Here is a 15868-nt window from a genome sequence, read left to right on the forward strand (position 1 = left end):
GAATGACAATCACAATCTATATAATCTTCTCTTTGGCAATATGAATTTTATTTAAAATTATGATTTAAATATTTTATATTGTTTTAAAAATAACGAAAATTAGCATTCATATTTTGAACATTAGCTATTAAGCTAAGTAAAGTCGAAAAAGTAACATAAGATAAGAGCCTCAAAGCAATGAATCATTGCTTGCACGTGAAATTTACTTTTCAAATACATTATTTTAAGCTCACCAACTCCGACAAAACTGAGAAACGCTTCTAAAAGAACATTCTAAAACTCTCCGCTTAATCTTCCCAAACATTTCAAAGTAATTATATCTGTCAGGAAATTCTGTTTTCAGAATATTAGAAAAAAAAGCAGTAAGTTTTCGAACATCCTTTTCAAAACTTTACTACCGTTTGTTTTTGACGGAGCGTTGGTCAGCCTTATTATTTATCAACATTATAGATAACGATATACTAACACCCCTGTAAAATGAGGTCCGTATTACCCACCCTCTATGCATATTTTAAGAGTAGTAGTACTTTATTTATGTCACACTAGAGTCGTACATTGGGCTATTGGCGACGGTCTGGAAAACATCCCCAAGGATGATCCGAAGACCTGCCACAACAATTTTGATTTTCTGCAGATGAGATGGCTCCTCTGATTTGCAACCCGATGACCTAAATACGACGTTTATCATTTTATGGTAGAATAGTTTAATGAGTACAGATATCGTGCACCCTCTGTCCCTTTTCAAAGTGCTCACCCCACCGCTCACTCTATTTTTCCAGAGATGCTTTTTTTTATGATTTACTGGGAACTGTAACTTACGATTAGTTCACTGTAAGAAGTACTCATATATTTTAAGAATCCTTACTAAAATACGAATCAAAAAAGTATGCTCATTAGCGTCAGAAAATTAATATTCAAGCTGGAAAAAACAAAAACCTTATCAAAATCACATGAGCACTTGAATGAAACGGAATAAAAATATCATAATAAGTTTGTCTAATGACACTTAAAAGTGCTTCTAATAGTCTCTATCACTTATTCTCAGTTTTAATCTAATCCATCATTTGAAGTTTTTAATCTAATATTCCTCGTTAACATTTCGTTGGATAGATATTTCTTTATATTTGCTTTTATATTAACACTAAAAAACATAATTAAAAGCATCAAAGAGAGTTTGATTGTCCAATGACATCCGAGAGTGTTTCTTCCAGTCTCACGTCTTCTCAATTTTTATTCTAATCAATTCTTTGATGTTTTGATCCTAATTTTCCTCAATAATGATTCGTCGGATTTTGATATCTCTTTTTTTATTTTATCTTAATCTGCAACTCCTATGGCGTTGATTTTTCTGCCTTTGTTTTCGACAAAAAATCTAAAAGCATGCATCGGAGGCCTTAGTTATGGCGTATTCTGTGTACCATTGAAAAATACTCCCAATAAACAAAAATAATTAAAAAAGTATCATTTAGACTATATATTTAGTAACAGTTTTTTCAATACTTTTTGAACAAATTTTGTTACATTTTAATGTTTAAATAAGATAGACTTTTCTAAAACAATTAAAAAATACTAAAAATAGACCTGGTAGAACTTTAAAAAGCTGGATAAAAAATAATCTATATAAAGTTATAAAAGCAACATTAAACTTTCATTGCTTTAAAAGAAAAAAAATGCTACAGCAACTATTACTTTTAATGTATATTTCTAAATCTTATTTATGGAGTTCGTATAGATTTTTATTGCTTTCAACCAAAGCTATATAAAGCTAGAATAATGCAACCCAGCATCAAAAACCAGCCTTGAATTCAAATTAACTTTCTCCACGCGAATTCATTATTCGATAATTAAATCAAATTTATGAGAAAATTGGTATATTGAAATTTTAGCTGGCACCTCTAAACTTCCATTACATGATCGTTTTCAGAGCCCTGAATCCCAAGTTATTTCCTCACAAAAGGGTGCGAAACGAAATACAAACGCGCTCTCTTAACCACCGACGAAATATTTGTTGAAAATAAATCGGTAATAAAATTTTTTATGCCCCGACTTTATAACCATTTATTAAGAGTTGAATAGCCATGAAAGAAGAAAGTTGTGAAAAAAATAAGCTCGGTTTTAAGCGAAATGCAATCTGGGAATTTTATTATGCAGTTAAAGAAGTTTTTTTTTTCTTTTTGCAGTCAAAACAATCTTTGTGGATCCATTCAAAAAAGTAGTAAATTGCATTTTGGTGTCCAAAACGTGCTAAACGACATCATTCAAAACTTTGTTTTAAGTTACAAAACAAACATTGGCTGAAATATAGTTATGAGAAGTTTCTTCGTTCATTGTTCTCCGTATTCTTTTTTTATATTAGGAAAGATAAAATAATATATTTAAAAAGTCGTGACTGTGGATGTGATAAGGTTACCATATTAACAATTTTTTTTTAATTCTCTCTCATTCCTTGTTAACATATAATTGCTGATGAAAAATGGTTACAAAACATAATTACTCAAATAAAAAATAGCTATCTTTAAATGTTCCGTGGCCTGAAAGTTTTCTGACTTTTGTTTTATTGTTTTCAAACTTTTATTATGTTCAACACAGATAAGATTTAAAAAATTCGAAGAAATGATTTCGAGTTTAAAACTTTTTTTAAAAATTGACAACTCTCGATATATTTTAATTAATATCGTCTGTAACTTTGATATTATACATTTAATAACGCGTAATGTATATATATGTAAATGTTCAAAATTTTGCAATTCGAATTTTGGATTTTTTTGAGAATTTGTAGAAGAATCCTTTCTGGCTCTTTTATTTTACTAGTGTTGAAAAAGAAGCAATATCGTTAAAATGATAAAGATTGCAAGTAGTTAGGTTTGTTGAATTTAGGGTTATAGAGCGTAATGTACACCGTAAAAATATGTGGTGTATAATTGCCACTGTTTTTAGTTTTGAGCTAAACTAAATATATTGTTAAGTAGAAAATTGTAGTGAATATGCAATAACTTATCTAAAATTAACAATTGTTTAAAGGAATAAGTACAAATATATTACTAAAAATGTGCTTGTCTTTTAAACGTAATGTTTTTGCAATGAAGTCATAAATTTAGTCTAATGATCTGAGAAATATGATACATTAGTAACAAACTAATATGACATAAAACATAATATAAGAACATAAATGACTACAATAGTGTAAATAAAAATGTGACTACATGCACTGTAAAGAATTTTAGTTCATCTCAATACCAAAAATGGAGGCAACTATACACCAAAATTTTTTGCCCTGCAGCAAACACGGAAATTGTGGTGTGTTTAATGTAATGAAATTAAATAGATTTAAAAATTAGTTCTGATTTAAAAATAAAAAAGGAAAATGAAATGACACTCGGTGAGAAAAATCCAGCATCTATTTATCTAAGGATTACAATCATTTTTCCTAAAGGGAGTCAAGTTAGTGAGTGATGTAAATATTTAGCGCAAGAGCCACGATTTGGCTTTACCGCTCCTAAAACTAGGTTAAAAGTTCATATAACTTGGTTAAAATCAGGTTAAACCACAGGGTTAAATTTGAAGCAATCTGGGCAAAATCAATGTAACAAGTTAAACTGGTCAAATTGTTAAACTTTGAACTGAATCGAATTATAAAATCAAATGTCTTTAAGGTGGTTAAATGACTTTATGGTTTCTGTCTCCAAGTAAAATTCCTTACGTCGGGAAGGCACAGTTAAAATACTGTTGTCTTAATTTAAATTTCAAACACTGGGTCAGAAAATAAATCGAATCAAAAATGTTGCAATATTGCAAAAGTTATGCAGTCGTTTGCTGGTGACAAAAATTAAAAATATCATCTTCCAAAATCTAGATTCATCCAGATAATCCAAAATCTTAATCATTATCTGGATTAATAGACTCCTGCTTAATAAATTCTTTTCAATAAAAGCAGTTCAAATTAAATACTAAAATATTGCAAAACGAAAATTGAATATAAATTTTTATAGAATAAGACGTTTTTTAGAAGTTTGAATTTTGGAAAGTAAAAATAAATATTTCGGAGAAAAGGAACGAAAATAGATGAAATAGATACGGCGAAATTACATTAATTCTCATAAAAATTAGCTCTCCTAAAGAAGGTTGTCAAAATGAAACAAAAATTTACATAAGTGCAACGTCAATATAAGTGATAAAAACATCAAAGCAAAATTTGCATTTACAGCTGAAAAAAATATAAATGAGTGGAAGTTTTAGTATGCTCTTGGATCATCTCAAGTGCAAATGTAAGATGCGATATGGTAGTGCCCTAAGACATTAAAATACCTTATGTCTACAGCATCTCGTACCATAGTTGCTAAAAATGCCACTAAATCTACTAAATCAGGAGGCTGTCCATTTTGCTATCCGAAGTGGCCCCAGATATGATCCCTCGATAACAAAACTGGGGATCAAGCAGGTCAGGAAAGGGTAGTAACGTGACGGAGACATACCTGCTACAACAATGATGGGATACTTTTGTCGTGTGTGGCTAAGAATTATCTTGTTGAAAAGGGGCTCCTGGAAGACCTGCCATGGAATGGCAACACATGTACCGCTGGATTGTTATGGTGCCATTGATCAATAATAAGGGTAATTTAGCGTCATATGCAATAGCACTTCATGTCATTACACCAGCTGTAGAAGTAGTGACAGCAAAGGTAGGATTGAAGCACTCACCGCAGGATCTCTAGACTCAGACATGATGGCTCTAACTCCTCAAATTAAATTTTGATTTATTGCTTTATTACTGGAGATCTCTTGGTTCCACTTGGTAGCAGTCATATCCCGTTGAGAACAACACCACTCCAAACAGAGTCAACGTGAGTGTCAATCCTACTACCTTGTTCAGCACAACACTACTTCCATAGCTGATGTTATGGTATTGGATGTTATCACATACGGCACACATGATCTCCCCTTATATTGATTCATATCGCTATGACAGTTCAGCGGTACTTTAGCGACATGCTCCAGAAACATGTATTGCCAATCATAGCTGAGCTCCCAGGAGCCATTTATCAACAAGATAATGCTTAGACACATACAGAAAGGGTGTCACAGAAATGCCTCTGTAACATTATCGTGTTACACTGACCTGTTCAATCCCCAGATCTGTCATCAAACGAGCATACATGGGCCATGAGCCACTTAAGACGACAAATCTGACAACTTTAGGTTTCAGTTGATTTAGCAGTGTCTTCACAGCATCTGTGGGATGAGACGCTGCTGGACATCATAGGGGTCTCGTATGTGTGTACTTATGCTAGATGTGGCACACCAAGGTGCTGAAATTTCCATTCATTTGCATTTTTCCCGCAATAAATAATCATTTTGCTTTGGATTTTTTTTAATCATTTGCATGATTTTATCATTGCTCATGTAAATTTTTGTTTCATTCTGACAACTCTTTCAGGTGCGCAATTTTTTATGGAAATGAGTGTATATAGAAATGTTGTTTAACGCATTTATTCATTTCACTTTTTTATGATATTTACTAACAAGATTTTGTAGTGCATCAACGCTGTGTAATAATGTGGTTTATATTTCTTTATTATATATATTGCGCCAAACAATAAGAAATGTATTGCATGGCACATAAAGACTTATTTGAGTACTTTGACTTATACCCTGAAATCAGTTTAGTTCTCATCTAAATTTAGTTAACATCCTCGATTCCAACGTAAAATAATATATTAGCAAGTTAATTAAGATCTAGCTCATTTGGTATTATACCACACAAACACTCATTTTTTGCACGAAAACATGGTTTTCATTTTAAAATGTTTAAAGAGTTTCAAAAAAAATATCTTAACTAAACTTCATATCGTGAACAACAGATGCCAACAAATATTTTATTTTAGAGTATAAGCTTCCTTCGACTTGCAAATTTTTCAATATTCTTGAAAGGGGAAAAAAAAGGACAAATATTACTAGGTATTAACTCTTTCTTTCTATAAAGTTTCAGCTGACATTTCACCAAATTCATTCAAAGCAGGCTACATATCTTATGTTTGTCTTGAATATTTTTTCTTCAGCAGTAGTTTGGATTCTGAAACTTTTTCATTCATACCAGCTCTCAGTATAGAAGCTAAAGAATAAATATCATTATTAGAAAAATCCCTGAAATTGAAGTCGCTACTGCTTCGTATGTAAAATTTATTTTTACCATAAATTCCTCATTCTTGATTTTCGCTTTCCAGGGAAATGGAAACATTTTATTCGAATACATTAATTCGAATCTGGGAACGGCATGCCGAGTTTTCTTCGAAGAAACATTGAAATACATAGTAACAAAAGATTCTATTTCGTTCATAGGAAATGGAAAGAAGTTTAGATTTTTCTAGCACCGCCATTATACTCATTACAATGTAAAGATAAACAGACTGAATTCAAAGAGTAACATAATGTATGTAACGAAATAGAATTTTATTTCTGTGCGTTATTTCTAAAATTTTTTATCTTAAATCCAGTTTTTATAACTTACTTGTTCGTTGTTTTTTTATGCAGTTACATTACTTTATTTGATTGCATATCACGATCTACTACACTTACTATTCTGAGAACTGGATTGAATACAGTTTTTTTTGTCCTCAAGGACAAAATGCCTGCTATTTGAAAAGTGACATATGCAATTTTTTTTCGATCACCTTCATCAACTTTTACTTGCCAATATCCAAAAAATAGGTCCATCGGTGAAACTTAAGCTACGTTCTTCAACTAATCTTATACGTCATCTACCCTGGATACCGAATATACATCTTTTTTTCTGGTTCGATTATTTAATTGCTGGTTATCAATTCAAAAATACCAATTTCCGTCTTTCTTCAGAAGAACCAAATGAAAAGACCACGAATTTTGAGAATCTCAAATTTTTAAAAACATGCGCTTTTCGGCAATATGAACTCTTTTTGGTCTGTGACTCATAGCTGTATGGTTTCATGTGTTTATGCCATGTTTCCCACCATTTTTAAGGTGATTCTTTTAAGGACAAAATCCTTTAATTAACTTAAAATATTATTCAAATACATAAAAAGTGTATATAAAACAATATGTTGCCTAGTACGAACATACTATTAAAATTTACTTCAGAGACTCTTTTGCCTTCGGCTTCAGCAATATTTTATTTAAAGTCGGAACAACAGAAGCTTTATTCTCCTTTGCAAATATGCTGTTTGAGATTTTATTCATTGTTTGATTGTCTTCTACAGATTTCTACAACCTCTTATAACATTTCCTTTTTTTAATTCTGCATAATTTCCAGTTCCTTTTTATGTTCTACATAAGTTTATACGTTTCAAGTGAAAACGCCAGTTACCTTGTAGTTTTAATGTATGCCAGAAATTATCTGCCATCTGTTACAGATAACTACCTGTTACAGATAACTATCTGTTATCTGAAACAGTTAACTAGTTATCTGTTTCTTTCGATGCGACAATATTGTAATTTGTAAGTAGCTAGAGAAGTAAAGTACAAACTTTTACTGGGCTTAACTATGGATTTATCAGTGTATAATTCAATATAATTTGTTTTTTTTATGATGATGAAGCATGTGAACAACAACTTTAGTGGTTTTCACACAGATAATAAATCGAGAAGCAATATATTTTTAAAACTGTAATCCTGGGTAAAAATAGTAGTAAAAAATTATTACATTTTATGTACCTTTTTGAAATTATGAAAGTAATATCTGTATGATTAAAGCGGTTACAAGAATTATAATTTTATGATTCTTTGTTCATTTAATAAATACCACTTAATAAATGCACAAAAAAATGCCCTGAATCACAAAATATTAATAATATAAAATATTTGCGAAAATCAACTTTTCAGACAATAAATAATGTGATTTTTATTTCTCAAAAATATAGACAACACTGTTGAACAAATGTTGTCATTTGTTTTTTATAGCATGAGATTTTTAAAATGGGTCTAGGATATTTTTACGTCACTTATCTCAAATCTGCAAATGGTTTCTCTCCGAGCTTTAATGTTTTTTCAGGGAATTTTTTTGTTGAAATATATAAGTTTAAAAACTTTACATACAACAGGGCGTCGCGTAAAAGTTGCAATGAACTTCTGTGGGAATTGCAGCGCGCCATCAGGATTAAAATTGCATAGGAACCCATGCTCAGAAATGTAGTCATACGTCGCTAGGGGTCTTTTCCTTTTATGAACATGTGTTTGGAACCGATTCCCGGAACTGTTCAAATGCAAATTTAGTCCTGATGATGTGCCTAACTCTCCCAAAAGCTTGTCGCAACTTTTACGCTACCCCCTGTTATATATAAAGTTTTTAAACATGTGCATTTTGACAAAAAAAAGACTAAAATGTCATTTAAGAAATACGCGGTTTTAAAAGCAAAACAAATTTCAGTTGGGCAAGATCAAGTATTTGGGTATATGACGAAAGTATGCTCCCAAATGTAAGTATGAAGACAATACTTAAAAATGCACAAATTTAAATAGGTAGAATTTATAAGGATCATTCAAGTGTATGAAACAATCAACTCAATTCTTAACTAATAAATCTTCCCTTCTTATTCTTTGTTACTAGTTGGGTTATAGAAATGATACCGAGATGTTTTTTTTTTCTGTTCTGTCTTTCACGTTTAGACGGTATTCGCTTTGTGATGTCTAAGAATTCGCTTTTTTTAAGTCAAACAATAGTTACTATTATTTTATCTAGTTCGATGGAGTTTTGGGGAAATAAAAAAGAACTAATTAGCTTTGGAAAATATGGTTATCACTAGAATATTTATTTGACATTTAATTATTCCACTATACCTTTAACTAAATGTTTATTTTAGGATGCTCTAATGAGCTTCGAGCCCTTGGAATGTCGGACAGAATATGTGATGGCGTTGTAGACTGCAAAGATTCTTCAGATGAAACAGACTGTGGTAAGAACACCCTAAATATTCTTTATTTCGAATTTTGACTTTTCATAATACTAAAGTTATACTAAAATTTCCGGATTTTAAGTCAAGGTGCCATTAATTAGTTTGTCAAAAAGATTCAAGAAACTTTGAAACATGAGTTGTGTTTCTCTGGTAAATTCAAATTGAATGACACTGTGAAAATTCATTATCGAAAAGGAATACTGTCGAAAAAAACACACATTTGGTTAACAGAATATCGTGAATGATACCCTGGTAAGTTACGCTACATTTGCAAATTATTCTGCTAAGTTTATGCATAAATTTCGATAACCACTTAAAGATTTACCTAAAAAAATAATGAATACTTAGAACCACTTAGAAAAAGCATTTTATTTATTAAAAATCTTGCATGCCTGGTCAAAAGAATTGATTTTTGTAAGTGCTCTTCAGAAATAATAGCGGTGGAACAATTATGAAGAAAATAATTATAACTGTTGGGATGTTATTTATTACTTAAATTAGTGCTTTAGATGGCAATAAGTATTAAAATTCAACTCTTAGATTTTTGTTTTACATTGACAGATTTCTACTTTAGTTAGAGGCGACTCATAAAAAATAAGTATAAATTTTTATCAAAAAAGTTAAACGCGTTAAATTTTTATTAAAAATGTGGTTGACTATGATAGTTTTAATATTTAAACAAAAATGAGCTTATAAAGTGGAGCCCTTCCAAATTCAGGTTATTATTTTTAATTAAATTAATAATTTTATTATTTAGAAATGTTGAGTACAAAATTTTTTTCATCTGCTATAATAATGTCATTTTTATTGATAAAATATCAAGTTAATTTGAGCAATTTTTTTTTAAAAATTACCGAGAATTTAGAAAAAATACTGACTTTATTTGTTCTAGTTCTTTGAACGGATTTGCCAGTAAAATTTTTAAAAAATCCAATTTTTTTTTTCCAAAAGGAAATTTACTTAATTTTTAAGTGTGACTAATTTTCACAAATAATTGAAATTTTCGGAAAATAGGTGCCAAAAATATATAGAATTAAATTTTAACATTCTTTTTACAACGAGGAGCAAAATATATTTGTATGATAATATAGCTCTTAGATATCCTCGCATTACTATGTCTAAAAATAAAAAGAAAACGTTCCGAAGTTTATAAATGTATGCAATTAAAAAATAATACATTTATTTATAACTTTATTTAAATATAAATAACATTTATTTGCAATTTATCAAGTTTGACAAATTTTAATTAACTTATATTTCAACGCATTTGCGTTATTTTACATCGAAATCAGATTTTGATTTCGTATAAAAACAGTATTGATTATATTCAAACTAGTAAAATTTTTCGTAATATTCAGCTGTACGTGAAGACATTTTAATTGATTTTAAACATCATTTTTTATTTATTTAGAGCATGGAATGCATAATTTTTTTATTTTTCTTTCTTTTCATCATTTTTCTTAGATTTTGTAGAACTTATAAAATATATAATCAGTAAAAATAATATTGATAAAAACCACTTACTCAATATTTTTAACTAAAATAGTCACACTTAATGATATAGTCACGAGTACTAAACAAAAAAAAAGCAAAATGCGCATCTAGCAATTCTGAAGCAAAGGAAAATTACTATATGGAAAAAAAAAGCAAAATCCTATATAAATAAAAACTCGCAATTTCTAATATGCTTGCAGAACAATGGAGTTAATAAAAAGAACATAAATTTCGTGCATGGTTTAGTTTTAAAAGAATATCACATCTAAGAAACACTTAATAATATTACTAACACCAAAAATAAAAACTGAGAACAATTTAAGAATTTGAAATCTTGAAGAAAAATTATAGATTTAGAAATGATAATAAAGCCCTTTTTTAGAACTTTTTAAGAATTGCTTAGGATTTAAAATTTTTTAAATGTGTTAAAAGCGATTAAGCAATTAAAAAAGTATAAATGATGTTAAAAAAGGTGTATAAATGAAGAATATTTATGAGAAAATGTGCCGAACATTCAAGTTTTTTATTTTTAAAGACAAACTATGTAAGCTAGATTTTAATGTTTACATTTTTTATTCTTTTTTTCTTTCAAAGGATGTCTCTTAAGTAACGCTAATAATAGTTTTGTTTCTCATTACACAAAACATTTTTAATGATTTTCTTATAATAGTATGAAATTTCAATGACCCGTAATATCATGCAATTAATCAGAAACGGTTGATTACTTTAATAACATATCACAGATTAGATAACTTGATAATCCTGCTATAAAAACATATTTTTTCATAACTTCAATCATATTTTATTATTTTCATTATACTCTTCAAAAAATGTTGGTGTTTGGTTGCCACCATATTTTTTATTATGAGAAACTAATTACAATAAATAAAAAAGGCAGAAAAAAATTTAATTGAAAAAAATGAAACATTATCGAATTTTAAAGATCTTGATACATTTTTATAAATATCATATTGTTATAGATGTTTAATAGTTCATAATACATATTCATGCAATTATACAAAATTTTCGGCATTTTGGGTTTGAGCAATGATAATTTCTGACCATTCCGTTTTACCAACGTTGAAAAGAACTTTCTTGCTAAAATATCATTAAAATAATTTAAAAATATATTTCTTTTTTCTTGGTTATTTTTGAAAATACTTAGGTTAATTAAATTTAGGGTTTCAGCGTGTACTGTACGCTGAAAAATATTTTGGATGTAATTGCCATCATTTTTGGCGTTGAGGAAGACTAAATACATTGTTAAGCATAGAACTGTAGTAATCATGCGAAAAGTTACATAAAATTGACGTAATAACAATTGGTTGAAAGAATTAGTGGGAATATAATGGTAAAAGTGTGCTTGTTTTTTAAACAAAATGTTTTTGCATTAGAGCTATAAATTAATTCTAATGCACATGAAATTTTCCCAATAAACAAACAAAAAATGACTAAATAAAAATATAACAGTGAAAAAGTAAATAAACTATGTAACTACATGCATTGTAAAAACCTTTAGTTTACCCTAACTCCAAAAATGGCGACAACTATACACCAAAAATGTTAGTTTACCTTTTTCTCCAATAAGGACGGCAACTATACACCAAAATTTTTTACAGTATTTACTTTTGATTTTTCACCTTGATTCCTCCGATTTGCATTAATTTTAATTTTGATGGGTATTTTTCTTACGGAATTATTTATTTTATCTGAAATATACATTTTTTTTTAATTTATTACTTTAAGCTAAGCATAATACAATTATTATTTTCATTCGTAGACTACTGTAAGCCCGGACAATTTATTTGCGGTGATCGTCAGTGTGTGGATAAAGACAGAAGATGTGATCTTAGAGAAGATTGTATGAACGGAATTGACGAAAGAAACTGTAGTAAGTATAATTCTGGAATTATAACTCTGACTAAACAAAAAATATTTTTTCAGTAACTGTTATATGGTAAATTTTGTCAATACAGACATAATATTTGCATATTATATCTAAAAAATATAACAGTTTTGGTGATTTTTTGTTGAAAAAACAGTTAGTGTTATTTACACTATTGCAATTTTTGTTAAATATCATAAATTTAATTTTTCAAAAAACTGTTAATTAAATTTTAAACGAAACTTTGTTTTGGATATTATTTAATGTGCAGGTCTGTTTGCATCCCGGAAGCTAATTTACAATACAGTGGCCTTTAACGACTCACTAGCTTACTTGGAGACTTTTCTCTTGGCTATAGTTGGCCACAATTATAATAACAAGCTTTTATTTGCTTTAAAATTGACTTGAGGTGAAAGAGTCGGAAATCAAGCTTTTGTTATTTAAGAAAAAGCGAAATCGGAGAGAGGGTCGTTAAATGCCCATGGATTGGAAAATCGTGTCCAGAAAAAAAAGAAAAAAACGCTGGTAGCAGACCCAGTTTCTATCAACCTTGTTTTTTAGGAAGTATCCCTGACAACCAAGACCTATTAACAGTTATGGCATAATATAAGGAAACAAAGTTTGGGGAGAAAATTGTACTTTTTTAATTAAAAACAGTAAAATCATTCACGTTATTTTTTAAGAAATCTAAAATTCATTAGTTTTACTACTGGATTTTTCTTTTTTTGAGGAGCAAACAGATTTGCACGTCTGGTTTCCACAACAGTCAGTTTTTATTTTTTTTTCAAATTTTGATCAAAACATGTATATGAATTAATTTTTAATTAAAAAATTAAAAATGAAAGTTACTTAAAATTATAAGAATTTCAAACTAAAGGAAATGTAACAACAGTCATTATTATATATTTTTTTTAAATTCAAACTGTAACTTTAACTCAATTATCTGTATTTTAAGTTTGCAAATACTACATTCGAAATGGTGGAATTGCTAGATTTTAAAATAAATAAAAAAAATCGATAAGCAACTTGTTCTAAATCATAGTGAACTAAGTCGGGTGTTACGTAAATAAATGTCAATATACTGCTTATGTTTTTAAACTATAATTAACTTGAATAATTACTCATCCTGCATATTTATATCTATGTAGTGTCCATCAGTCCAAGCAATTGGGGAACAAGAGAAAGTTATTACACATACAGTAGTTCAGGGTTTCTTCTGTATTCAGATTCAGGTGAGAATGCCAGAATTTGTTCTGACAATCTCAATTATAGTTTGCCTGCTACGAGGAGAGATGTTATCCTACAAAGTCTTGCTGTATCGACATGCTCTGCTCTCAATTTTGAGTAAGTTAATAGGATTTAATTTTTTTTAGTATAATAATTGTTAAAAATTAAACAAAAAATCTCTTCGAGCGCTGTTATGTTTTGTTTCAACTTTTGTCCAAGGTGGTGGGATTTTAATTGGTAGAGTTGTAACTGTGTTACTTTTAAAAATGTTTTCATAAATCTTTTAGAATTCATTTCTTCCTCAAAATAGATTAATTTTTAAATTGGTAAACTATCAATAATTTTGAATTTAATACCATTCTGCTCTGGATTGAATTTGATTTTTCTTTTAACCTTTTTCTTCCATCTTGGCGAATATCTGGTATTTTTTAAATTTACGAAATGAAGAAAAATTGCACCGATGACCATTAACATTGTTACATTAAGAAGATAATATGCAACATTGGTGAAATTTTCATGCAATTTTAACATCGTGTGATATGCAAATAATTAAGTTTTCAGTACATTCATTATAACAATTTCAATTTCATTAACACTTCTAATTTTAGGGTTAACAGAATGTTTATAATATATTACTTTCAGCTAAGAAAAAAATGTGTTACATGTAAGAAATGCCTACCAGCATATGCATCACTATAACTGAGGAAAGATTACAGTCTAATAGAGTTGCAGTTTATTGAAACGCAATATTGCTGCTAATGTCAACCGAGAACCCTTAGTTGTCCACATAACATGGAATCAATTGTTTGGGTGCATCATGCTAGGATTCAGCTTCTCTCTTCACTTCTAGCAGTTGAGAAGGTAGACATCTTATCCCCATGGCCGCAAGGGATCAAACAACCACACACGAACCATGAATCGAGTGGCCGATTCATTTATTAAAAAATCAAAGTTTCGTTTCAACAATCGGACTACTTTTGCAGCAATATGAAATGCCAGCCAAGCAACCAAGGTTTCTATAATCCTTGACTCTGTTGACCTTAGTGGATTGACCTGGTCACAAGAATGCTGCACGTCAACTTTAAAGACTAACTCGACTTTATACAGAATTATGAGGGCCACATCCATGTTTTGTAGCTTTGCGGATAACGTACGTTACCAAATTGCATTCTACGTCGTCATATTTGCCTGCAATTGGTTCGTTGGAGTTTACTTGCACAAGAGCTAGAAATGGCTATACTGCGCCAGTCACTTGGTTAAAATTGATCTTTAGGTCAAACTAATAAACTTTAAAAGGTTATGATGTATGGAATCACCAAGTCAAGCTTTAATATCAGGATAAAAGCTGCCAAGAAACTATTTCTCAAGTATTTGAATCGCCTACAGTCGGTAAAAATATGTTTAATGATTATAGCATTATTAAAACAACTTAACATTGTGAAAAATAGGTGCAGGTTTGTTTTTCAGTAAAGGTATGAGAGTATAACTGAAATTCACAGCCTGTTTACTGAAACCTGAGTTTTAATAAATAGGGCTGCAGGATTGTTTTGCCTTACTAAGCATGGAATATGTTTGAAAGTTTTAGTGGCCAGTTTCCTGTTCTCAAAATAATTGAAAACGTGTGATGAATGGTTTCCGTGTGATGAATGATAAATGATTGGAATTAATTGGCCACGAGTTATCTATTCATGGCTCTCAAACTGCGATGCAATATCTGTTTGGATCCCTGCTCAAATGAATAAATATTTTCCTCTAAAAAGCCATATTTGGGTGCCGATTTCCTCTCCCTCCTAATGAGATGACCCATGCTCGAAGCTCAGTGGTGACTGGTTGATACAAACTCTGCTCCTGGACCATAATGCTGATGTAAAATATCCTCAGTGGTAGACAGATCATGCGTAAAATCACCTTGCTTTCTGGCTAACCGTAGGAAATTTTCCTCTATATCTAATGCAAATGCGGGTTAGTTCCATTAAAAATAAAATCCTCTACAAAGGCTAGTTTTTGATCAATGATTGATCTAAGACATCATTTATCTTCTGAATCGGATTCAAAATTACAAGGGTACGGAGTTGAATTTTGGAAGTCGTAAACTAATTATTTGGTCGTCTGTTAAACGCTGCTTATAAAATAAAAAAATATTAAATATATATGAGAAAAAATATCATTCTGTGATTTTCATTCCATCATAATGTAGTAATTTTAATGGATAGTAATATATTATTTCGGAAAATAGTTTTAAGATAAATTATATTGCTATTAGCTTGCTTTGCAACTTATCTCGTTAAATGTTGAAGATTGATTCACTATAAACTAAATGAAAACAAAATTAACTGAATAC

At 29.7% G+C, this 15868-nt stretch overlaps 1 protein-coding gene and 1 long non-coding RNA gene across 5 annotated transcripts in view; one reads left to right on the forward strand and one right to left on the reverse strand.

Annotated features, from left to right (window-relative positions):
* The window catches only part of LOC107455346 (atrial natriuretic peptide-converting enzyme), a 396108-nt gene that overhangs the window by 364845 nt on the left and 15395 nt on the right, over nt 1-15868 (forward strand). For all 4 annotated transcript variants that reach the window (XM_071188087.1, XM_071188085.1, XM_071188086.1 and 1 more), the window contains 3 exons: nt 8829-8921; nt 12196-12306; nt 13449-13644. In XM_071188087.1, coding sequence (XP_071044188.1) covers nt 8829-8921; nt 12196-12306; nt 13449-13644 — 400 coding nt within the window. The remainder of the gene's footprint in view (nt 1-8828; nt 8922-12195; nt 12307-13448; nt 13645-15868) is intronic.
* The window catches only part of LOC139427197 (uncharacterized), a 78806-nt gene that overhangs the window by 15988 nt on the left and 46950 nt on the right, over nt 1-15868 (reverse strand). The gene's annotated exons all lie outside the window — the stretch shown is intronic.

Source organism: Parasteatoda tepidariorum, chromosome X2 (genome assembly GCF_043381705.1).
Source record: "Parasteatoda tepidariorum isolate YZ-2023 chromosome X2, CAS_Ptep_4.0, whole genome shotgun sequence".
NCBI lineage: Eukaryota > Metazoa > Arthropoda > Arachnida > Araneae > Theridiidae > Parasteatoda > Parasteatoda tepidariorum.